This window comes from Ambystoma mexicanum, chromosome 3q (genome assembly GCF_040938575.1).
Source record: "Ambystoma mexicanum isolate Mex_15411 chromosome 3q, UKY_AmexF1_1, whole genome shotgun sequence".
Classification (NCBI taxonomy): Eukaryota; Metazoa; Chordata; class Amphibia; order Caudata; family Ambystomatidae; genus Ambystoma; species Ambystoma mexicanum.
In genome coordinates, this window is record NC_090926.1 from 273,804,489 (window position 1) to 273,831,487 (window position 26,999).

Genomic DNA, 26,999 nt, shown 5'->3' on the forward strand with positions numbered 1-26,999 from the left:
TGCTAGTAATTCTGATCCTCAAATCTAGCAAGCCAAGCACGGACTGCAGGTCGTACAGGCCACTGTCTATGCTGAACCGGACTGAAGGTCGTACAGGCCACTGTCTAGGCTGAACCAAGACAGCAAGATACTCACGGCTGTGCTGGCAAATGGACAAAGACCGGTCATAAGCAAACTCATACACCATGATCAGACCGGATATGTTCTGCACAGGAACTTATCCGATAATCTTAGAAGGCTCCACCGTGTCATAGAGCAAACAGGAGACTCACACAAAGTTGCAATTGTTTCATCAGACGCGGTGAAAGCTTTCGATTCGTTCAAATGGCCTTGGCTGATCGCAGCATTAAAATAATATGGAATGGGACTTGGGTACCTGAAGTGGGTGACATTATTGTATAGCTCACCACTACCCAGAGTTAAGACTGGAGCGATCAAATCAGAGAGGTGGCAGCTCAGTAGGCGCACCAGACAGGGCTGCCTGTGGTCCTCGATGCTGTACATTCTCGCACTGGAACCCCTAGCGATCTACTTGAGGCAACAATATGAGGAAGTGGGGATCTACACGAAAGGAGGGCCACACCTAATATTGTATGCCGACGATATGCTGCTATACCTGAGATACCCAGAGGAAAACCTGCAATACATCTTAGAAGTAATGGAGCGATTCGCGCTGGTCTCAGGCATTGCAGTTAATCCTAAAAAGCTGTGCCTATTCCCCCTAGGGAGATATAAAGGTATCCCGTGAGAACACCTACCAGTGCTACAGATACCCTGGGTGACGAGAACCTTTAGATACCTGGGGATTGATATCTATCACACGGAGGCCGAATACAAATACAACCCAGAGAAGGCATTAGCAAACATTGAAAATAGCATGAGGTTCTGGACTAAGCTCCCTCTGGCAATGGTGGGAAGGGTGGCGTTGTTGAAGATGGTAGTACTGCCTAGACTGCTACACTTTTTCAGGAATATACCATACATGATACCCAAGCGATTCTTTGTTAAACTTCTGAGCATAAGTAGAGGCTTCATTTGGCATAACACCAGGAATAATAGCCCTGTGGGAATTACAGAACATGTATGACAAAGGAGGCATAAAACTGCCCAACTTTGAGGTCTATTATTTGGCCAGTCAGTTACAATATGTGGCTAACTGAAGACACAACATCAGAGTTTAGATTGTTGAGGTCAGAATGTGCTCATTTCTTTCTGAAAGAATGGATATGGCTGCCCAATCCAGAGCTAAAGGGGCGCCCGGGGATTTTGGTGCTAGGATGGAAGATGTGGCGCAAGGCTTGCCAGGCCATGGAGAATCTGACCCCGTGCTCTCTGCAAGTGCCGCTAGTGGCAACCACCAGTGGGGACGAGCAACTAAGGAAGATGATTCGTAAGCATTGGGAACCAGTGGGAATTGCAACAATGGGAGATATATGGCAAGAAGGGAGGGTAATGAAATGTAATGTACTGGTAGAAGAAACAGGTCTACATCTGGGGCAGTATATCACGTATACTAGATTGGTACGGCGGGTGAGAGAAACGTGGTCTGAAATATTGCTGGAAGAACAACCCGATACAACCATAGACACACTATATTATATTGCAGAGGGGTGGGGGCACAAGGTTTCCCCGAATATACAAATTGCTGATGTCTAGGGTGGGAAAGGGAGTGTCCCAGCTAAGGCGAGACTGGGAAGAGGAAGACTGGGAACTCATGAATGATGGGTTGTGGGGAGAGGGTTTAGAGGTACCATACGTGTCCAGGAACGCAAGGCTGCAACAAATTCAACTATATGTAACCTGCAGAGTATGGCCCCACCCTTCTCCCTCCCCCCTCCCCCCCTGCACCCACCCTGCAGATTCAAGAGCGCAGAACAGCAAACTTGTCCCAAATGTGGGGAAATCAACGCTGGGATGATACATATGTTCTGGACATGCCCGGAATTGGGAAATTCTGGAGAGATCTAGCCCACCGATTAACCGAGAAAGGGATCAAGCTAGATGTGGAATCTGTGTGGGCGGAGGTTTTTCTAGACTGCACAAACAAACGCGTGAGCAAACCTAAGGACTTGGCTTACATATTGGCCAAGCGCAGAATTGCCATGGGCTGGCAAGCAAGCAAGCAACAGACCAAATGTGGAGGTCTGGTGGAACAATCTCCAGAAATGGGCTGAAGTGGAAACTGCAGTATGGGGTGAAGCAGCCAGTAGGGGAGGGGAGGAAGAAGCGGAAACGCTGATGGCCTGGAGACACCTAGTGGCCACACTGGCTGGGTCCTCACAGGTCTGTCCAAGTGAACGATACCTCCAGGGATACTGAGGGGAGGCATCCTTGGTAGACAATAAGGCAGAGGGCAAAGTGGAGTAGGCTCAAGTTAGGGGGGAGGGCAAGGGGTAAGCAGTAGATATTTTCAACAATGCACACAATGTTTAAATATGGAAGACCTGTACCGCTGGGGTTGTGTGGGTTTTGTTTAGATGTTGTAAAAGTTAATACATTGTATACAACACAACATCTATAGATGGTTGGCCATTGTCCACAAAGAAACTAAGGGACTATAATCAAAGCACCTTGGAGAGGAATCGAGCGGAATAGAGCATTGAGACCAGCATTGCCTAGTATTCGGCACCGTGGACCGGGGTCGGATTTGAATTCCTCTATACACTCTGAGCAACCTGATGGCAGCACGATTAGGGAGCACCCAAAAAACAAAAGGAACCGGCCTGAAGAAACAAGGGCAGTACTTTCGGAGCAGGCGACTTCAACTACAAGCAAACATAATGTCGGCATTTTCAATATCATTGGCCCCTTTCATTAAATTATACGAGACCCTTAATGACACGCACAAAGATCAAGCTACTCGATTGGCCATGGCTAACACAAAATTGCTACATATTGAAAACCTTGTTGCTGGTCTTGAGAAACAGCTGGACAAAGAAGCTTCAGCAGAAGCATTGCTCCAAACACTATTATGAGACCATATGGCTGAAATTGAAGCAAATAAGAATGTGCCGTTGGAAGCGACCAAAGAGATTCTAAAATGGGGCAGATGCCCCCCAAAAAATGTACAGCAATAGGTCTCCAATAAACAATTGAAATAGCTGTCCTCACGTCCAGTTAAGTTCTCCTCTTCATTTTCCAACTATGTAATCTTTTTATCAAGAAAAAGGATGGCTAAGAACAAAGCCGCGGAGGCACATAATAATCAAATGAAGAAAACAAAAAATCAAACAAAGAAAACAATTAAATCTAATACACGCGGCTTCATCAGAAGCTTGAAAGGAGTGGAAGAGATTCCCGAGAAAGAAAGGGAAACATCAGAGGAAAAATCAAATAGTAAATCTAAACAAAGGGTAGCAAAATCTAAAGCTATGCTGAAGATAAGAGAATCGGCACAACAGTACCGACCGACAGTCCAAATGATGCAATTCAAGCCTTAACACATCGCCCTGATAAAAGACTTGCTTGACCTCTCGGTAGTATAGTATGGTAGAGCAACAGTCGACCAGCCCAACTGAGATGCAAGCAGAGGAGACGACTGCAAACCAAGTACCATCAAAAGATAACACAAGGTGGAAGAAAAATCACCACAAGCTGCATAAAGGAATCGGGCTACGAAGACAATGCTTCTCACGTTGGCAGATGAGGGAAAACTGCTATGTGAAATAGGTCGAAATCCGCCCTTGGAAATGACCAGCATCAATTATATAACATCACATGGAACATGCGCACCATCTTCGATGGCCGAAAGGAAGTTGCTGAGGAGCACAAATAACACCAATCTCCAGAAGATCCAAGTATCTTCGGTAACAAACGGACAACATTCCCTCACAGACTAACTACACGACAAACAACAAAGTTCAAAACAGTTAATCTCGCATAGATTCAAGTACCTAACCAGCTAGAACTACTGAACAAGGAGACACCCTTGAAAAGCACAAAAATGATACTTGCCAAGAATTGTGAATACAAACGATGACTTGAGAATGAATCACTAAACACCTTAAAGTTGTTTCATCATGTTTCATCATATTACCACGCTAAGATCAATAGATGAGAGACTTCCAAGCAGTGTCCTTTCCGACACCGCTGAAATATGATTCAGTGTGCATGAAGATTGAGTCAAAACTGATTTCCCAACTGCTCCTAAATTGCGCAAATGAACTGTGGCCTCTTGGTTTCGACATAAGTGAGCGACAGATCTTCACAGACCTAATTTTCCGGATCAAGAAAACGAACAAGAACTTACCCTGCAGTGCCCACCAAACAGTCAATCCAAGCATGCGATAACCATGCCTGAACACACATTATGTACATGAACCAAGCGAGAGAAGTAATAGAACATGCATGCAAGTAACATTCCAAACCCAACAGGTAGGAATGACTAGTCGTACTGTAAGCACGCAAAGCAATCTCAGGAAGACAAATCTCGAAGTTTCAAACTGGGACTGGCTAGCAGCAGCCATTAATATAACAAACATGAACTAGAATAAGGCGCTGTCCCCCATGAAAACAAGCATCACAGGCTCTGGGAACACGAGGGGACACAATCACTTATTCAGCACCAACATGGAGGTATGGGCTTCATATGACATAATCGGTTTCCAAGAAACATGGATGACTAAAGCACCAACAGCTGAAGGGTTTGATCTAGTGTTAAATACAGCGCCGAAAAAACAGTCGACTGTCCTTTGGCCTATTAATTATGCACAATAAGAACCTACATCTTGCTATTCATGCAGTTGACAATCCCAATTTAAACATTTAAAATCGTGACCTTGAAATCCACTAGCCACAAGAATAAAAAAGAAGCTTTAATCATAATGAACATCTACTGGAACCCTATTGAGTGGAAGAAAGAAAGCTTCATTGATATGATGTGCCAACTAGATGATTGTTTAGTTAAAAAAATACAATTCAAAAAAGATATGTGGAGATTTTAATGCCAACTGTTTATCAAATGGCCATAGCAGCAATATGCAAAAACAACAAGCAATCTCGCTCTGAAAACATCCAGGGTAGAAATCTTGATGAAAGAAATGGAAACTAGCGACATTGATATGCTAAATGGTAACACAAAGGGAGATCTCCCAGCAGCTACCACCTGGAGTAATGGCCTAGTAAGTTTAACAATTGATTATTTTTTCATAACAGACAATGTAGTAGACCAAGTAGAAAGTTTAGAAATCGCCATGCCCAAGATCGATCACAAGTTACTTAAACTCGCAATGAATTGGACACATGGCAACTCAAAACAGAAGTATCAACATAAAGTGAACCTTGCTTGTAGGAATCCGCTCCGCATCACATGTGAGGAAGTGAGCAAATTGTGTGAAAAATACCAGCGATGTGCTGCCAAAAATCTAAGAACTGGCTAATATCGCACTAAAACATCCAGCTCCAAAATGATGCAGAGCAAATGATGACATCCATCGCAAAAAAAGCACAAAAGTATGGTTTTTGCTGAATGAATCTGTTTCAGCCAACAAAGCAGTAACCATTAATGCAATATCAAACATGGACCTGGTTTTACTCAGCCTTATACAATGAAGTACTGGAATCTAATATTGAAAAAACGAAAAGCACTCCGCAAGACTGGGACGTAAAAACGTTCAAAGCAGAAATGTTAATGTTAATCAAGAGAGCAAGCTCCTTGTGAGCATCTGACACAGATGCGTTGACCAACTTTATAATAAAAAAGGCACCTGAAGAGTGCACGATACATTTTTGTTATGCACTCTTCAACATAATCAGAACATCAAAGAGCCTGCCACCATCCTGGAAAAGATCTGTGATTATTCCAATCTTTAAAAAAGGACCTAGAGACGAGCCAAAGAATTACCGTGCAATCGCACTACTTGATGTGCCAGGTAAAATCTATGCCTCGCTGTTACTGGACCGACAAATGCTGGAGCCGTGATTCAGGTCATGTAGATGAAAGGCAATGTGGGTTCGTAAGAGTAGTGAGATGCTAATTAAATCTGTTTTTACTGCACATATTAAAGATGAGCGCACTCTACAAGGGTGAAAAAACATACATCGCCCTAGTAGATTTCGCCCAGGCCTTTGACAACCTAGACCAAACATTACTCTGGTCAAAGCTGTCCCAGTGGAAGTGCCCGCAGAACGTCTTATAACCTATAATGGCCCTGTACACAGATACCACAATCCAAATAAGATAGAACTGTGATGTCTTGCTGACCAAGGACTAAAAACATCTAAAGGCCACAAACAAGGCTGTCCCCCTGGCTGCGGAGCTTTTCAAGATGTTTACATCAGACATGTGCCTCACAGTCCGAGAAAAAACGTTTTCTCCTAAAATACATGGGCAAAGAATAGGGCGACTCTTATGTACCGACTATCTAATACTATTAGACCAGACTAAAATTTGCCTGCTGCAAAACTAAACCTAAACATCTATACCGAACAGAATGGCCTCAGAATTAACACTGCCAAGATGGTACTGATACATGAACCATTGAAAGTAAGAGCGGGAACAAAAAAATTCAAATGGTATCTAGCAAGCCATCCTTTGCTGCAAGCACCAAAAGCAAAATACTTAGTAGTGGAAATCAACTCAAGTAGGAGCGATGTTCACCATCAAATGGCCATTAAAAACAAGGATTCAGGTTCTAACCACTCAAGGCAGGATAATCCATTGAAAATATGCTAAGTATTCGCTAATTCCGATACTCTGCTTTTACAAGCAGAAAGTGTCCAATAATCAAATACGGAGCAGAGACGGCATTGTGCCTATCGTGGAAAATCTGGGCAACAGTTGAGGGGCACTTTCGGAAATAAAATCTCCATCTTCCACAAAGCCACCCTGTGCAGTTTATTCAGCACGAATTGGGATTATGCTCTTTACTGGCAGCAGTTGAGTGGAATTTGCTGTCATTTTTTAGTAAGATCTTGCTCAATGACTCTGAAATTCAATTTAATGTCCTAAAATACGATGCTGGCCAGCAAAATGACGACAATAGTGGCTTGGTCCAAATGTTGCATGACTTTGACGACAAACGCTGAAATAACAAAAGAACTACTTATCAATAATCCTGATGCTGCGAAAAAGAAAATGTGGCTCCATGACTGGATTAGAACAGCAGAATCCAGAACAAAAATAAAACTGCAGTCTTTTGTTGTAACAGAAGTGAAAGCCTTGAACAATCTGCCATGCTACCTAAACAAGTTTCCCAGTCCAATCTACTGATCCCTATTCATGCGCTTTAGACTAAACCTATATCGAACAAAAGAAACATTAGCCTCAAGCAAGCAGATGGACGAAAACCACCAACTATGTCATTTATGCCAGGAGGACAAGGAAACATTAAAACATATGGTACTAATGTGCAAGCAGCTTGGGCCCCTGAGAACAAAGTATCTTGGATCTTTTTGTAAATGATTATGTAACCAAAGTCGATGTGTGGTGGAACAAGCTGGGGGAGACTAAAAACTTCAAACTAATTCTGGCTTTGGGAAAAATGCTCCAAGAGATTTCACATGGACACATGGGATACTTTAATCTCCAAGTGAAGCGCCGTATGACGACAGATGATATGTATACAGCACAAAAATGTTTAAGACTGATGCAGAATGGAATTGTAGTGATTCTTTTTTTTTTTTAAATGTCCAAGACCCAGTCCAGATGCACTACAAATTGTACATGATGAATTGTATAATGTGTGATGGCAAAGGTTTGTAATAAACCCATATGCCTAATAATAAACAAATAAAAGCACTTGCTACATTGCAGACTATTGGTGTTCTCTTAAAAAAGGGTTTGCTCTCCTATTTGGGACAATAAATAAGTTACTTGCTGTGAGAGGGAGGATGTGTGTATTTATCTTCCTGGTTCTACGTTAAGTAACGTTATGGCGTGGGTGATGACGGTGCACGTTTGGCTTCACTGGCAACGAATATCATGAAAATAGGTGGAGCATATCATTTGGACTAGTGATGTCAGTTTGAGGGGTGGGCCATCTGTATTCTTGCCACGAAGGCACTTGAACTTGGGTTGATACATCAACGGATAAGATTAGCCCAAGATGGCTGCACCAACCCGTTGTTTTCGCTTGTGTAAAAGTGAGAAACTAAGGTAAAATGCATGGGAAACCTTTTTAAGATCGATTACAGTATGCTTAAAAAAATATGCCCGAATGATCGGGACGATAAAACTTTTCAGCAAACTATTCCTTTAATGCTGATGTACCCATTTATTTAACTTTGCAGAATAACCATTGTCTCACAGGAAAATAACATGTTGAAATAGTTTATAGGTCTGCAACCTTTTCATAAGACACAAGCTTTACAAACAAAACTGTCCTCCAAGTCCCAGTGGCAAGTCTATTGGCCCGTATGAGACAATGGACCTTAAAGGTCTATATAGGTGGCCTGAAGGCAGTTTGGACTCGAAGAAGACTTCTAGAGAGGTACAATGACTTGCCAGAAGCTGTCCCACAAGAGCAGCACTGACCAAACCTCTGAATGGGAGCTTGTAGAGATGAGTAGTGATAATAGCAGAAAAAGGCATGCTTTTTTCTAGATGGCCCAACATTGGAGCCCTACAACCACAGATTAATAAAAACAAGTCTTACTCTTACGTCTGGTCCCCTTTCCTCCATACTGTATGGGCGTCCCTCGTGAGGGACGGGAGAAGGAACCTTTTTTTCACCAGAAAAATCTTCTTCCCCTTTAAATTTAGAGACTAGCTGGGCTGCCGCCCTGGGAACATGTGCTCGTCTGACTCTGCCCACCGGCACCACTCCTCAGTCCCCTTTTCCGTGTCGACGGGAACGGGCCGAATTCACCAGCGCTCCTGGATTTGGCTTAAGCCATGTAATACCACGCACTCTTCCCTGGATATTCTTCTATCTTTTTCTTTCTTCACTTAAGTACTTGGTCCTCCAACGCCACGCTCCTCCCCGGCGCATGTCGACTTCAGCGGGCTTCAGCAGGTGTCCATCCTGCAAGGGGCTCTTCCCTACATCTGACACCCCATGCCCTTTGCCTCCGCTGCCTTGGCCCCAACCACGGCTGGGAGGGTTGTTCCGTTTGCGACGCTCTGACTCCACTTGCACTGAAGAACAGGCTAGCTAGGTGGAAAGAGCTCTTCCAGAATTTCCCTCCCGAGGACCTAAAGGACTTTGTGAAACATCACTCGAGGCCGAAGGCAAGGCCTCCATTTACCATAGCCCCCCGTAAAGGCGACACCTTCCCAAAGAAGCGCCCGACCGGGAGGAACCCTTTGGGGTTCTAGCACCAGCACACATACCGAGGCTAGTCCAGCTCACGGCTGAGGGGTCTCTGAATCCTTCCAGTGTCAGTGCTTACCGGGCTTACGCCCTAATAGCATCATGTTCGAGGGGGCACCTTCACGTAGCACTAGCGGCAGCCCTGCCGAGGGCCATGCGCCTTCCAGGTCCCGACCTGAGATGCGGGATAGGCCTTATGGTCCAACACTAAGCTTCTGGAACGGGGCTGGTTCCATCTAGCCAGGCGCCACGACTTTGTCACGTGGCATGCAGCTTGACAAAATGGCCACCGCGCCAGACAAAATGGCTTCTCGCCCGATACCCCCTCTGGCTGAGCGGGTGGAGGAAAGAGTCACAAGGAGGGACTGGTGTCAACCAGGTACGTGGCCTACAGTTTATCCATCAGCAGCGCAGGACAGGTTTCCCCTGCACCCCAGGCAGAGTGTGCCCCTGCCCCAGCAGCACTTAGCCACTCCGTGAATATCACCTGCCACCTCTACAGCCTCCGAGGACAGATTCTTCTAAAGGTTTTTAGGGCTGATGCGAACCCCCTAGATGGGAGTCATCCTCCGGGATGCCATCGGGGACATCCTCCGACCACCCCCCCCCCCACAGGTCACCCCATCAGCAACCATAGTCATTTCTCCAATGGCTCCGGCGCCACAGGCCCAACACAGCCACTGATGCCCCAGCCGGCTCCTCCTATTCTGGCTTCCCTGCCTCCCACAGTACAGGTCGTTCCACACCAGCCACCGCAGCAGGCTCCGGTCTCCGCAGCCCATGGCGCCCAGTACTCCTCCACCAGCTCCGGACCCTCCGAGCACGCTGGTGAACGAGGAAGAGGACCCCCGACATGCCATCTTCAGCCAGGGCCTTCCACGAATGCCATGCAGGTTTGGCAGAATATTTGGGCCTGCCTCAGCCCAAGGTAGCGGTGGCTCAAGCCACACTCTGCCCAGCCTACCAACCGGCGCCTAGACGCCAAGTATAGGCAAATGGAGGGGGATACACACTTGCTTTCGGTGCATCCTCCACCACACTCTTCTGTGATCGCAGCAGCATCACTCTATTCGAAGTCTGTCGTCCTCGGCCACCTCGTCCTTGACACTGCTAGGCAAGGAGGACAAGGTCTTGGAGGCATACTGAAAAAAGCTATACTCCAACACCTCTCTGCACCTGCATCAAGCCAACACTGATGCCATGCTGGCTGCCGCTAACCAAAGGCTCTAGCGGGAAATCGCAGACATTCCTCCTGGAACTTCCAGCACAAAGCCAACCACGCTTCAAGGCGCACCTAGGAGAAACCAAGCTGGCAGCGCAGGACATCAGTCCACCATGACCCACATCGATACCTCTTGCCGGGCCATCTGCATCGCCACGGACATGAGAAGGACAGCCTGGCTCCGGGCTACTAGGTTTAATCCCGATGTCCAGGAACGTGTATTGGACAGTCCATTCGAGGGCAGTGACCTCTTCCACTCCACCACAGATGAAGAATTGGGTAAAAAGAACAGCTTGCAAACCGCAAAATCTTTATCGATTCTTACGAAGACCATGCCTGAACACACATTATGACCAAGGCCTACACCCAGTCACAGCAACGCTCTGACAAGGGGTGGGCATTTGGCGGGTTCCGGGGCTTCCAAGAACAAAGGTCCAGGCAACCCAAGCATTCTCAGAGTCAACACTGGAGGAAACTAAAGGGGCGGGGGGCAAGGGATTTTTCCAATCCCTCTCCTCCACAGCAGCCTTAGTGGGGAAAAAAAGCATGACACGTCCCTTCGGGTCCACGTGTCTCCGGTGGAGGGGCAGGCTTGCCCTTAACACGCAATTTTTGCACCAGACTTTTTCGGACCCCGGGATCTTCTCTGTAGTCTCCACGGGGTACTGCCTACCGGTTCCTTCCTCTCCTCCCTCCTCCCCTCCTCTCCCACAGATTGGGACAACTCTGCTGGCTGAGATCCGGTCGCTCGTCAAGAGCCAGGCAGTGGAAGAAGTCCCAGCCTCCCAGTGAGGCATGGGCTTCTATTCCAGGATTTTCACCATACGGAAAAAGAACCAGGCTGGCCTGAGAGTTGTTGGACCTTTCCACCCTCAATCTCTCTCTCTCTCCCTCCCTCCACAAAAATTCAACATGGTTACGCCAGCTCTTATTGCGGAAACACTGGACATGGGAGACTGGATGTGGTCCCTGGATCTGAAGGATGCCTATCTACGCGTCCCGATTTGGTAGCCCATCATTCCTTACTGCGATTCAGGATCTTGGGCTGTCATTTCCAATACAAGGTGCTACCATTTGGTCTCAACTCGGCACCAAGGTTATTTACCAGGTTAATGGATGCAGTGGCAGCCCTCCTCAGGACCATCAACTCTACCCATACCTGGACGACTGTCTCATCTGGGCCAACTCTCCGGAAGCGTACACTATACTGCCTCTGCACTGATGAACACGCTCCATGACCTGGGGCTCACCATCAATGTCGAGGTCTCTCCTTGACCTTCTTGGGCCTCATCTGGGACGTGAGCGCCATGAGTCTTTCCCTCTGAGGACAAGATTGCAGCCATTGAGAGAGCCACAGCTCACTTCCTCTCCAGGCCAGTCACCTCGGCCTGGTGGTACCAACACCTGTTTGGGGTCTCATGGCAGCAGTCATGTTGGTTGTACTCCACACGGGACTCAGGATGAGATTACAGCTGCACTTCGCAGCTTCATGGTATCAGGAGAGGGGCTCTCGGGCGGAGACGGTCAACATTCCTCTCTCTCAACTCAGACTTTGAGTGGTGGTCCGCAGACTTCAACCTGCGGCAGGGCAAGCCCTTCCGGCAACCAGCCCCTCAGCTCACAGTGACTACGTACTCTTCCCTAGAGGGCTGGGGAGCCACCCTGGACAACCACTGTCCATGGTGTCTGGACTAGACGGGAGCACAAGTCCCACATCAATTGGCTAGAATTTCTGGCCATCTGGCTAGCTCTCAAGGCCTTTCTTTCTCTCATCGAGGGCAAGACGGTCCTTATCCAGAAACTCCACCCGCATGTACTATGTGAACAAGCAAGGGGTACAAGCTCCCCTCGCTGTGCAACTGCGCAGTCAGCATGTGGGAATGGGGTCTGGAGAACATCTACCTCAGGGCTGTCCACCTCCCGGGGAATCCAACCTGGAAGCGGACAGGCTTCGCAGAGTGGGGGCGGACAATTATGCATGGCAATTAAATGACCTGGTACTGAAGGACATCTTCCTTAGGTGGGGGCTCCCCCAGGTGGATCTGTTTGCATCTCGGGACAACAGGAAATGCCAGCAATTCGACTCCTGGCAGGGCTTGGGCTCCCTAGATGATGCGTTCCAGATACAATGGAACGACGTGATGGCATACGCCTTCCCACCCACACCCCTGGTCCACAGGGTGATCTGCAAGATAAAGGAATCTCTGCACCTCAGCATCATCTTGATAGCTGCTTGGTGGCCGGCGAGACGGTGGTTCTCCGAGCTACTAAGCCTCTCGGACAAACCACCTATTCGCCTACCACTGGGCCCTACTCTGCTCCTAGCCAAGCAGGGGGCACGGTTCTCCACCCTGGTCCTCACAAACTAGCCCTTGCAGCGCAGTTCCTGAGCAGGTCACATTGAAACACTTGAGCCTCTCACAGGCTAACCTGGAGATCATCCAGGGCGCTAAAAGTATGGCTACTAGGAGCTAGTTTAAGAGTAAATGGTCTAGATTCTGTTATTGGACCGACTCCAGAGAAATCTAAGTGCACTTTGGATGACGTGCTCTTTTTCGGTGCACCTCGCCCATTCGGGCGTACAGGTGGATACATGCTGCACCTATCTGGCAGCCATAAGGGCTTACAGGAACTCTGAGGAAGGCCTCTTCTCCTCCTCTAACCCGGTGGTCAAGAGACATCTGGCGGGTCTCCACAGGCTTTACCCGCCTATAAAGAAACCACACCCGGTGTGGGACTTTAATGTTGTATTGGGCACCTTGGCGCACAAACCATTTGAGCCAATGGCGTCTGCGGACATCAGGCTGGTTACCATGAAGACAGCTCTTCTAGTGGGCCTCACCTCAGCTCGCAGAATCAGCGAGATCATCTTTTGATGCAAACAGAAATGTTTTTAATTCACTTCAAAAGCCACTTTGCCATTGGATAGATGAGATTTTTTTAAAACCTGTTTTAAGGCATTTCTTTCAAAAATGGAGGCATGCTTTTAGTTTAAGCATCTAGATGCTTTTTAAAAAGCAGCAGAACTGCCAGGTTCAAAAAACAAACCATGTTCCTGGCTAATGAGAACTGTACTTGCAGCTAAAGTTATTGGAGAAATTGAAACCTCCAAAAAGGTTGTCATCTTCGAAGTCTGTGTTTTAGGAACGATCTTGAGGATTTGCAAGAAATTTGATAACTTGTCTGGGTTGTTACCTCGGAATATTAAAACGTTTGTATATTGACACCTCAAGAGGAAGGCATCAATTCACTGACGCTGATAATGCATTTAGGCATGCCATTAAATGAACATGAAAATCAAATGACTGCTTACAGATCAAGGCTGATATGCTTCTGTAATATTTCTTGGAAAAAACTTTTTTTCCCATAGTTAGACGAGGCAATGGAGAGCTTTTTATGAAGAGCTACCACACAGCCAGCTGCAATTAATTCAGTATTCATAGTTTCCTTATGTTCACAGTAGGCGACTGTATCAAACATATAAAGCTGCAGAAGAAGGGTTACTTACCTGCAATTATACTTGACTAGCGTTGATACATATTCATAGGTTCACATGAACCTCCCCAAGCTCCCCTGAAATAATACTGTTAACTCTACACCAAAGAACCTGAGATGACCCAAGGCGCTCTCCTACCTGATAGACTGACTGAGGCAAAAGCCTAAAAATAATAGATGAATGGGATACTTAATTCATGCCTTTTTTTGGTGTTCAATTGAAATTCGAATTGTATTGGGTTCTGTGCCGAATAGGGAATTATTCGAAACATGTAATTTTCTGATAGATGTCAATGCTGAAGAACTAGGATTGGGAATAAGCAACTTTACTCGGCATACACCAGTTCTACCTGTGATTTTTCTGTTTTGGCCCTGTTCTTTGTTCCGCTGTTTTAATTTATATGTTCTACCTTTTATTATAGAAACGGGATATTCAATTGCTCAAGGCCTACATGCGAGCTATCCGAAGTGTGAATCCCAACCTGCAGAACCTGGAAGAGACAATAGAGTATAATGAGATCCTAGAGTGAGTAATTGGGTGGGCAATGCGGAAGGTGGAATGTTTGGTTACAAATGGGGAACGTAAAAAAACAGGTGGCACCATTAAAGACACATGGCAGCTCTTGCCGTGTATCAATGAGGTTACAGAGACTTGAAACACTGTTATGCCCAGTCCTCTTTCCTCAAATCATTGCTCGTCTTGGATGTGGCCAGGCAAAAACAAAATGTGCACAGCAAAGATCACAAATTGGAATTGCTAGCCATGCCAGCCTGTCTGTATCGTGCCTACCTCTTTCCTGTACCTCGGTCCTGTTGCTCTACTGAGGCAAGTTATTCTTGGGTTGCACAATCATTTGTTACTTATTCTGTCAACTGCATTTATCCAGCTCCTGTACTCTGTATATGCCGTTATCGACCAGCTTCCAGTGATCTAGCGTGTCCCAATCATTTCTCAAAAGCAGATTTGCACTGGCTGTGTTGAATCGGTTTGTGCAGACTTTCAATACGTGCATGAATATCTGCACACATACTATAACTGAATTGATTCTCAAGTTGCCAATCCATGTACACATGTCGCTTTTACCTTCTCATTTTGTCAAAAACATTTAATTTTAAATTAGCAACTCCTTATTAGATAAATGTATAACCTGTGGGGGGATAAATGTGGTCTTAAAATTGGCCTGCTGCTCGGACCACTTCAAGTGATGGGTTGTCACTGTCAACGTTGAATATTGCAGGCTTTGCAATCCACTTGTTTTGGAGATCGTTTAGGAGGGACATAATTCACATGTGCATAAATGCCCTTGTCTTTCAGGAGATGTTAATCAAGTCCTTGTTTTTTCTTTTCATTCTGAAACATACTCCTGTATTAATGGGACGTTAAGCGCCCATTTCAAGGGCTGGAACTGGTGGTGGTAACCTGGTGGCACAAAGGAAAGGCTTGAGTGAAGGCCCGGGCCATTACCATCCGTTACATCCCTTGGACTGGGCGCTTAACGCCATTAGCACCCATCCCATACACTGGGACGGGGCTAATTGAAAGTATTTTCGTTCAGTGAATGGATCTCCTTGCGGTGTCCCGTTCATGGAACAGACTGTTCAAAGATGGCCGCCATGGAAAGGAAAGGCGGGGCTCCGTACATCCCTTTCAATGGCCGCCTTGCGCAGAAAAAATTGAAGGCAGAGGTGGCTGCGAGTGCTACTGCCACAATGAGCTAAGTGGGCAGGGGAATCATTCAAAAAATTGTCTGGGGGGAGATGGCAGCTGGGAGAACTGGCCATCAGGCAGCTTGAAACGTGGGCTGATATTGCTGGTTTCAGCCTGCGTGCCCAGCCACCCAATTTGTTGGCTCTCCCAAGCAGGGTGCTAACTTGAAAAGCAAAATTGGAAGTCCTACATTGCAAAGTGAAAACGAGGACTGTGCATGAGTGTTTTAGGTTAAAAGTCCTAATATCTGATCCAGTAAGTGTCCTGACAATTTCTTTTCCCTACAGGTTCACAACACCTTTTTGTAAGTGAGACCTGGTCCAGGGCCACACTGAAGATGTAATGCTGTGTAATATGTCCATAAATCTCCCAGTACAGTGTGCCCATAGGACATCTGTAGTCTGTTTGCCAGCCATCCTGCAGTTTCTTGTGTAACTCACTGCCTGGTAGTGGCTCTGTGTCTTTATATCCTGCTGCAATTTAGTTTTTTGGCAGCATAAGGGGTTTTCTCTTTTGTTCACACATAGTGGATACAGCAAAGAAACCAGTACAGCAAAGGGAGCATTAGTACTGATGACTACCCAAATATAGGTGGCAGTGTGAGCTTCTCTCAAACATAAAGAGGTACTTTTAAAACCGTGGAACTGCAAGCTTCTTTCACATACCATCCTTTTGTGGATGGGTAGGCGGAGTTGAGTTGGCAGTTAAGGGTGTGCCAGTAACCATCATCCTGTGTGTTGGCAGATTGAGCAGGCATTGTAGAATGAAGCATTTTACCATGATCTTGTTTGTGCTGTGAAGTGGTAGGGGTCTGAGGTCCTCCCTGGGATCATCTATCACTAAAACCACAATGCAAATAAGATACATGACTCAGCGCTTCTGCCCGATCAGCTAATACAGGTGGGGGGGGGGTGCAAGAACTCTCAAATTGTCCAACATCATCCATAAGTGGTTTATGCAGTCCTATTAATTTCCTGCTTGTAGATTAGTTTACATCTTAAACGAAACGCTGAAAGGGTAACAAAGTTGCAAGGTCTGTTTCCATGCCTCTGGACTGCCTATCTCCATACAACCTTCTGGATGGATGACAGGTGAGTGGATGTTTGTTTGGTGGGTCTACAGTAATCCAGATTGTCATTTTCATTACTAAATGGATGATTGAAACCTTGAGGCAATCGGCAGCACCTGGGTGAATGGTAGTAGGCTGTATGTGTACGTTTCTGTTACGTTGTGGCTCTCCCTCCTTCCCAACTGGTTGGGTACACCTCTATGCGCAGGCGGGGAGGACTGGACAAAGCTGCCTAAAAAAGATGGCTGTTCCTTTAAGAACCTTGAAGTTGGTGAGACTACGTCACGCGTGCTTCACTCTCACCACTACATCACCAATGTTCCACACCCAGTTCCTGTTTTTCCGCACACTGAGCAGGTTGTCATTCATTGCGCTCCATGACTCCCCCTTTTTGGGGTGTTACTTATCTGTCCATCCCATCTTTTCATGCAATTGGTTTACTCCTATTTTTCATTATTATAAACGTGTTGCCTCCCTCCTGACCTATGCCGTTTACTAAGGGATTCAAACAATTCATCCGTTGTAGGAAGCAATTCTCTGAGGCCGATCCCCATCATGCCTGCGTCCGATGCCAGGGTATCGATCACCCAGTGAGTACATTTGTTTTCTGCTGTGGAATTCACTCAAGGTCTATGCGTAGTAGTGTTCTTTCCAGGTCACAACCTGGACCGGTCCTGAAGGCAACCATGGACTTCGTACGGACCAGGAAGGAGGCAGGTGAGGTGTGCGTTTCAGCACCTGCCCTTAGGACCAGTGTGTAGACCACCTCCTCAGTTCCAGGGTCTTGAAAGCACTGTTTAGGGGGAGACCCCGGATGCTTGCACCAGAGTACCCCCAGATGGGGAAAGGACCTGAAAGGATCCACCCAGTACCACGTGTGTTCACCCCTGACAAAGTAATTATGGTACAAGGGGAAACGGTAATCTGCCTTGGCTATCCGAACAGGCGCACAGGTTGCTTAAGAGGCGAAAGCCTCCAGGGTTGACTCTACTGGCCGATTCCTGGTCCCTGGTTTGGCCACATTGGCCACATTGGCTTCCTCAATCAAATCTTCGAGCACTTTGGTACCAAAAGAAAAACATGCTACTTTGGTTACTACAGTTGAGTCTGACTCCTCAGTACCGAAATACACACGTCCTCTCAGACGCATAAGCATTCTCATTTGAGACTCTGCTCGGTACCAGCTTCTCGAAGGAAGCACAAATAATCATCCATTGACAAAATTTAGCCTTCGGTATCGGAGTCAAAACAACCGTATCAGTCTAATTTCGGACTTCGAAGAATTTCACTATTCTAAATATTTCCCAGTTCCTCCTGAAGAATGTTTTTCTCCAGTGAGGGCAAATACTCCAGAAATTGGCCCGCAATTTTCTCCAAGCGGAACCGGTGCAGATCCCAACAACTCGGTCAGGTCCACAGCTGGTTTTAACCAATATTAAAGTACGCAAACAGGTGGTATTCAACATTTACAATCCGGCTCATCAAGCTGCTAGGTTAGACTCAACATCTCCATATAGATTAGAAGAGAATCAGTCTGAACCGTTGGATGTGGGTAATGAAATTACCAATACATTCTGTGAGACTGTTATCTGAGCCTTTTTTGGAAGTCTTGGCACAACACATTAAGGACAAGATGACCCCTGTCATGCCTCCTCGGAGTGGATCCTATAAGAGTCAGCACCTTTGCCAACCCTTATGTCAACACTGTGAGGATACTGCTCCTCGCAAAAAGTGTCCAATGACACATCTACAGATGACGACACCACATCCATTTCTCCTTCAAAGGTGTTCCATTACATTGTGACAAGGGCCAGCCTTAGAAATCACACCTAAAGATAAACCTGAGACTGCAGGTGTTCCGGGGAAACTTCCTTCTAAGCAAACTAAAACCCCACTACCTATGGAATTTTATGGAACAGGACATGGCTCGTCGGGGAAAACCTCACTCTGATCCTCCCAGCTCCAAGTCCTTACCAAGTACAAGGTGCCTAAAGAGGAGCCTTTTGTGCTTATGGGAAATCGACCTTGGGTACTAACGGTAAAGGCCCTGCACCTTCTCCTATAGTTTTAGATACAAATGCTGAAGCCTGGGAAGCTCAAGGGAAGACACTTTATGCTGATGCTTCTCTTCAACACAGAAACGTTAACACTGCTACTCTGATGGCAGGCTTCAATATCCTAAACTGGGGAAATTATAACCACTTCACAGATCTGTTTCCTCAAGAGGTGGTGGATGCGTTTGACTTCTGGGTTTCAGAAAGAAGAGAGGCAGCCATTCAACAACTTCAGGTTAATGCTTTAACAGACACCACTGTAAGGGCAATTATGGGCAGCCACTTCACTCGATCAAGACATCCAGGTTAAGGCTTTGGTCCTTCCTTTTGACAAACGTTTTTTGATCCCTCCACCGATTAGGTACTTCAGAAATTCAAAGCCAGGGTCACTGCAGCTAAATTACTGTTCCATCTCAGTGAATCAACCTTATTGCCAAAATTACAAATCCTTCAAGCCACTTGTTCAGGGAAATGGTGGTTCTTCCACAATTGCAAAATCCTACCATTCGTCTAAAAATGGAAGCTACAGGCCAAAATAAGGGGTCACTCCTTCTTCCACCTCTTAACAAAAGATGTCTGACTTCCATCCGGGGATATAGGTTCCATCGGCTTCTGTTACTATCAAGGCACAATACATCCCTGGTAGCAGGAAGGATGGCCAGTTTTCTTCTGCAGTTGGAATAAATCACCCAAGGGGAATGGGTTTTGAATATCATCTGCAAGGCTACTATCTGGACCTTCATGCTACTCTGCCATCTTCCCCCTCCAGTTCCAAAACCTCTCTCCTTGGGAGCAATCTAATTGGGTCCAGAAGAATTGGGTCACGGGTTCTACTCCCATTATTTTATAATCCCAAAGAAGACAGCGAGATTTGTCCAATTCTAGATCTTACCGTTCTAAACCAGTTTCTCCTGATCGAGACTTTCGATATGGTCACTACCTCCAGATTCTCACTTCTCTCCAGAGCAACGACTGGATGTTATTCATACAGCTACAAGATGCCTATTTTCATATTCCCATCTTAAAGGAACACCGCCAGTTTGAGGTTCACCATTGGGAAGGCTCATTACCAATGCACTTGCCTGCCTTTTATGCTCAATTCAGAGCCTTCACCAAAGGATTGGGGGCTGTGGCAGCCCACCCACAGTTGAATATGGTGCATCTATACCCATACCTGGACGATTGTCAATCTCTGGGGGAATTACTTCAAAAGATGCAACTAGCATATAACACTCTTTTCAATCTAGGCTTTTCAGCAAGTGTGGCAAAGTCAAAACTCATTCCTTGACAAAGTATTCAGTTTCTAGGAGCGGTTTCTAGGAGCGGTACTGGATTCGAATCAAGAAAGGGTCTTTGCACCGTCAGAGGGTGGCAGCAATTCAGCAGGTCATCTCTGTATTCAGAGCACATCCGCTTCTGTCAGCATGGTGGTTTAAAAGACTTGGGGCTAATTGCTTTTTGCATCAATCTAGTCCCCCACACAAGTCTTCGAATGAGGACCATCCACTGGCTCTGGCCAGCAACTGGAACCAACTGCTGGATTGTCACGATATGAAAATTAAAATTGTGAGTCAGATTCAGGATTCTCTGACTTGGTGTAACTCTCCGTAGAACCTATCAGTCGGGTATCCCTTTCGTTGCCATCACGTTGTGGTTACAACAGACTTGTCCTAGTACGGGTGGGGTGCCACTGTCAAGATCTCACCGCACATCGCCTTTAGTTAGCCCAGGAAAGATCAATGTCTTGTAACTAAGAGCCACTTATTACACCTGAAATCCTTTCTTCCCTCCCTTCAATAAAAGGTGGGCAAATTTCTTATGGACAATATCACTGCAATGTTTGTCGAGCAGGGGGTGGGGGGCGGGGGGGACTCGTTCTGTTCCCTTGTCTACTTGCAAAGAAATTATGGTATTGGGACATAGACAATTGCATTTTCCTATTGGCATCCCATCTGGAGGAAAAGGTTTTAGCAGAAAAGCTCAGCAGGCTAGAATCTGCTCACGAATGGGAACTGAAGTTGTCAGTAGTAAAGACGATTTTTTTCAGAAGTGGGGCCACCCAGCAGTGGACCTCTTTGCCACACAGTACAATGCTCTCTGCCATCAGTTTGCTTCGAAGCAGGGCCTGGGTCGTCATTCCTTGGGAGATGCCCTACAGCTGGATTGGTCGAACAAAGCACTTTGTTTCCTACACCTTGCTTGATACACAAGATGTTACTCAAGTTCAGAATGTCCCAGAATCGAACATTGATTCTTGTAGCCCTGTTCTGGCCACGCCAGATATGGTTCTCGGATCTCCTGGGACTAGCAGGGACTTCGAAGTTAGATCTCCCTTTATCGGATCGATTGACTCAACAGATTGGGAAGGTACCCCTCCCTCAATTGCTGAACTTGAAGGCTTGGTTGCTGAGGAGCTGACCTTCTCTCATCTCTGTTTATAAGAGCAGAACCTGAAGATTGTCAGCCTCCAGAAAAGCTTAAACAGGAAAACAATCTTGTAGTAAATGGCTGCGTTTCTGCCATTGGGCTCTGGACTGCAGTCTTAACCCTCTAAAGGCTTCAATTGATAATGTCATGTCCTTTATGTCCCATCTACAGGAGTAAAGGTCAATACTTGCAAACATTACTTGTCTGCTATTGGCGCCTATTTGAAGAAGGATCTAAAATCATTTTCTCTGTCCAACGAAGCTATTTGTAGACACTTCAAAGGCCTTCTTTGCTTGCATCCTCCTTTTCGATAACCTCTGCATCAAAGGTAGAGGGTGGGCTCTAAACGTGGTCCTTTCTTCTCTAATGCACAAACCCTTCAAGCATATGGCATCCTGCGATTTAGAGTTTAACTTGGAAAACAGCCTTACATCCATTACATCTGCTAGGATTGGAGAGCTCCAAGCTCCTTCTTCAAAGAACATAGAAGAATATACACATGTGTGATGTAGCCTCACCAACTTCAAGTTTCTGAAAGGGATCGCTACTGTTTTCATAAATCAGCCCCCAAGTTGACTCCTGTGGATAGCCACTTTAAAATAAATCTTTGCTACTCTAAGTCAACTTTTACAAAGTAATAAGAATAGATTGTTTACTGAAAGACTAGCATTGACACATGATGTAGTCTCGGAACAAAGTGAATACAGGGTCAAATTCTATCACTGCACTCTACAGTTCAGTTCATACAACTGAAAATGTCCTGCACAATTTCTAAATGAGATGGTGGCGAAAGATGGGGAGCGCAGTTTGAACTGCAGATGCAGCCTTACCAAGCGTTTGCTGCAGCAGGAGACAATTGGGAGGTTGCTTGCCTTGCTGTCTTACTGTCCCACAAAATCTATTCACAAACAACCCCGTATATATCCTGGGATGCCAAGACTATACTATCCAGCTGCTTTGACAGGGTCACCTGCTTCCAAGATGGTAGGTACCAAGATAAAGCCTCCTGGACAAACTGTGAATTACAAGGAGTAGGGCTCACTTACCAATAGTCTATGACGAGTGTTCACCACCAACACTGCATAGGTGTCTCTAGTAAGGCCCTTAATGCCCTAATTTGCACGCAAGTCCGCCAATCCTACAGGTCCAGTTGGGGCAACACGGAGTTCAGAGTGAAGATGACCGCATGGAGCTGCAGATAACTGAAGAGGAAGGATGTATCTGGGAGAGGACGGAGTTAGAGAAGGGCAAGATCGGGAAGAGAGGACTGACATTGAGCAAGAATAAAGAAGGAAGAGTGGAGCCAGAAGTGAAAGAGTTGGATGAGAGTCAAACCATTTGATTTCGGATAAAGTCTCACTTGTAAAAGCATTAACTGTATTCCAACATTAAAATCACAAGAGCTTTATTTTACATTTACTAATCTTGCAGGCAGAAATGAAAAACTCCTCAATGATAAACGGGAAGGTAACATTTGTAAAAACAGCAGGACTGGGCGGTATTGCTCCAAAGTGCACACACTTAATAACTGGAGTTAAGTTTTTGCTCTGTCTGGAATACATAGGGTAAAAAATAGTCCAATAGATCTTCTGGGGCATCTTTATCACATACACAACATGCAGCATTAAAATGTGTTTATTTTCATTTGCCCCAAATGGCTTTTAATGACACAGAGAGAGAAATTGAAAATACCTTTTTTGCTTCTCGTTACAGAAGTCCCACATGTAATTCTTAAGCTCATTGTGTATTCGGGGTTTGGAATGACAGCCATCCAGAGGAACAATACACTTGGAGATCAAAGGATGCAATATACCTGAATGCCTATTTTAGTCTATCGATATTGTGGCATCTTTCATGCCAACTGAATCTCTTGAATTATGGTCAGTGCTCGCAAGACCGTATTTCAGAGCCATGTGATTTCTTCAAAGATACAAGACTATCACAATGTTTCTGCACTTTGAAGACCATGGCACAGAAAGAAGGGAAGTTATTAGGGAATAGTATGGAATAGTATTGTGCCACAGCTTGAAAAATGCTGTTTTCTCAGGACTGGCTTGATAGTTGAAGAGCTGTTGGTGTGCTTCAGAGGTCGTTCTCCCTTCTGCCAGTATATCATCAGTAATTCAGACAAATGCAGCATCAAGATATGGTAATGGTGTGATTTCAAGATTTATTAACTGCTTGGTACTGCTTGGTAAGGTTTATTTTTTAAATCAAATTCTGGCCCCAAGACATAATAATGTAGGCATAGGTTTGATACAGTGCATTGCAAAGCCATGGGAAAACTCAGGCAAAAAGTTGTTGGGTGGGGGAAAATGTGTTCACCAGTGGAGCGTTTCGAAGTCCCTCTGACTACTTTCTGCCATCGTGGTTAGTCATGTTTCTTGCAGATTCCTGTAGCTATGCTTCTTTTGAGTTACTTCATTCATTACTATTTTAACGGTTACAGTTTGTTAGGTAAGAGTTTCGTGTTTATGATCAATCTTCCTGACCTGTGTCAACCCCAGCACCTTTTGCTTGGACTTGTAAGTATTTCATATTATCCCTAGGTGAAGGGGAATCTTTTTTTTTTTCCCCCCTCTCACCTAGTCATTTCTCTTTTTATTGGTGACTGTTTTATGTCTCTGCATAGTGTATAGTTGAAGTTAGTTTCATGCAACTTTTGGGCCTAGGCTGGGTTGCCCCTTTTGGGCTCCCCTGTTAATTCCCTTCCTAAACTTGGGTTAACAATTTTTTTTTTTTACATTTTGAGTGAGCCAGCACACCCCACCGTATATGGAGTGCTGGGGGGGATACAATGTGTCTGGTGCTTGTTCATCTGCTTAGAATCGCATGCTGTGCTTATAGTCCGACATCAGTGGTAACCGCATCTCGTCATTCGAGGATCGAAAGGGGACGTCGACATTGGCGTGCCTGTAACACTATCACTAACGTGACTTGTAGTTTAGCCAAAATCCCTCACGTGTCGAGGTCCCTCAGATTGTTTTTTTCTGCCCAGCTAGCTGGTCGCCTTATGCAGATCCCTTACAAAATGTCGATATTGTTATATTTCTCGACCTCCGGTCATTTTTCTATTATCAACCCCTTCTTGACTGTTTCCTGTATGACCGCCGAAGGCCGATGAGAACAGAACTTATACGGCTAGTGCTCCAGTCCACGATGCCGGGCCTCCTGGCCGGCCCATACAGTAGGGGGAGTGCGGCCTGGGGGTGTTGTATTCTTTTCAAGAATGTCTTTTCTTCTCCCCTCTTTGTCTCTTTGGTTTTGTTGTCGCTTTTAAATTCCTGAGCTATGAACAGGAATTCCCATGGAAAGATGAGCACTGTCGGTGCAATAAGTGTCTTCCCCTTGATCACAACGAGGCGTCCTGTGCGGTCTGTAAGCTCCTACGTCCTTATACTGTTAAAGAGCGTCGAGTAAAGCGGTGGGTGGCCTACGCGATGTCATGGGCCAAGAGTAGCTCCCCCGCCACCACAACTGCTGAGTGTGACTAGGAGATAAGCGACGACCAAGGCTCCACTTCGGACACCATTGACCTTACGTCAGAGTGTTCTCGCTCAGCCGTCCGTCCCTGAGTCCTGCTATGGGGAATGTACATCCCGGCGACAGGGACGCACCTGATACCCACACAAAGTACACAACCCCCAGTTCTGCTTTGTCAGGTCAGTCGAAGCGTTCCAAGGTGCCAACGATTCCCGTGATCAGCAGCCCTCCCTGCGACCGCGGCATGCGTCCGAGCAGTCCAAAAGTAAGGGTGCCAGCACCAAAAGCCATGCAGATGTCGAGACGCCTCAGAAGAGAGCACAGACGCCGCACAAGAAATCCACGGCGCAACCGCCTACAAAGTCCAAAACCTCCCTGTGACACCGAACATCAGCAATAGTATTGCGAAGATCATGTCGGTGGTGACACAGAAAGACCAGGCTAGGGACACATCGAAAGACACGTTGAAATGCCAGCAGGGGCAGAAAGATTACTCTGAGTCCTGTGTCATTATCTAAGACTCTAGTTAAGAAATCTCGACTTTCTAGGGAAGAAGATCATCAGAAAGAGCCCTTTCCTCCTCTAGACTCCTGGCTCCTCATCGTGAACCAGAGAAGTTTGAGGGGTGCATGAACAGGCTGTCTGCAACGCTCACCTGATTCCCGTAGAGGCGCCGGTCTTGACTGGGCGTATACCGTATCTGCAAAGGTGATGTGTAACACACGGCTGGCTCTTTGGGCTGGACCTCTGCACTGTATGTCTGACTTGAAGGGTAAGATGTCTGCAGATAGAAAATATGGGATTAAGGAACTGGGTTATTGAATGTCTCTCTCTTCTTCCCTTTCTCTTCTCCTGTAGAACCCCAAAGGTTAACGCTCTCACCTTAGGTAAGTGAACGCCGTGCTCTCCATCTGCCTCGGGGCAGGGTGCGGTAACCAGTTTCTTCACTGGATAAGGGGGCACGAACGGTAAGTTTCGAGTAATTCTAATGTCTTTAAAGTCTTTAGTAATGATGTTTCTTGTTTTGCAGGGTTCCGGCGATGGCGGATGACGGGCTGAAGTGAGTTGAAGATGGAGCCCGTGTGATGAATAGAAGCGCCTGGAAGCACGTACGTAAGCGCTTGTTGCCTGCTTCACGATGCGCTCTAACTGTCTTTTTATTTTGCAGGTACAAGTTCGGAGCGGCTGCAGGGTGCCGGAATACCCACTGGGTTAGATGTGGAAAGGAGTAATGGCACGTGAGTTTTAAAGTTCCCCAATGTCTTTAAACGCACCTTGTTTGTCTTTCAGATGCGGGATGCAGCGCCGAAGGCCTCCGGAGCGTGCGAAGAGTTGGTAAGCTTTTGTCTTTCAGATGCCGGAATGCAGTGTGAAGACCTCCGGAGCGCACGAAGAGTAGGTAAGCCTTTGTCTTTCAGATGCCGGAATGCAGCGCGAGGCGTTGGTGACAGCCGATGGATCAGGTAAGTGAAGAGCTGTCACTGAAGACCGTAATGCTAACAATGCTAACCTGTTCTTTCTTGTCTTTATAGGTGTTGCTGAAGACTGGATTCAGGATGGTAAGCCTTTTTCCTTAGGCCCAGGATCTGATGCAGAAGACCCGATGAACGTTCTGCTGCAGAGGATGCAGAATAACGCAAAGCAAGATTCATCCATCGGGTGTGGTTTAAATAGCCTCCTGTAGTGCTTAGGTGTCTCCTTCCACAGCCACGCCTAGGTAAGAAAAAGAGTTCCTGCTTTCCAGAAGAGTTCCAGTGTTCTGAATCTAGGGAGTGGCTCCTGCCCCACCCAACAGGAAAAGTAGTTCCAAACAGAAGAGGATCAGAGGCTCAACTGGCAGGCAAGTAAGCAGCATGGTCTGCTGCAGGTACGTCCACCCAAGCATTATGAGCCCGGCGCTTCCAGCGCTGGGACTGGGCATATTTATGAGCCTGGTGCCACTGGCGCCAGGACTGGGTCCAAAAGGTCCCAATTGGGACTGGTTGGCACTCAGAACCTGGGTTATGGATCTGCTTCCAAGGGAGTTGGGAAAACCCTGACCTTTTGGAAGCAGAGATCATGACACTGTAAAAGTTTGTTGAAACTGCCTTGTGAAGAGAGCGCTTATACACCTATGGCCAAGTTCCAGAGGAGTTCTGATTCTCCTCATGAAGAGGAGTTTTTTGACATTACTGATGATGTTCATATTGATCCATATTTACAGGATGATGATCCTTTGGTGATTCTACTGATCCCACGCAGGGATGGGAGGACAGCCAACCGGTTGATGACCAACCTTGGGAGTCCCCTA

General features: G+C 46.3%; 1 protein-coding gene across 2 annotated transcripts in view; it reads left to right on the forward strand.

Moving 5' to 3' along the window:
* RNF41 (ring finger protein 41) overlaps positions 1-26,999 on the forward strand; it is a 382,702-nt gene that overhangs the window by 342,924 nt on the left and 12,779 nt on the right. For both annotated transcript variants that reach the window (XM_069653751.1, XM_069653750.1), the window contains one exon: positions 14,391-14,494. In XM_069653751.1, the coding sequence (XP_069509852.1) occupies positions 14,391-14,494 (104 nt within the window). The remainder of the gene's footprint in view (positions 1-14,390; positions 14,495-26,999) is intronic.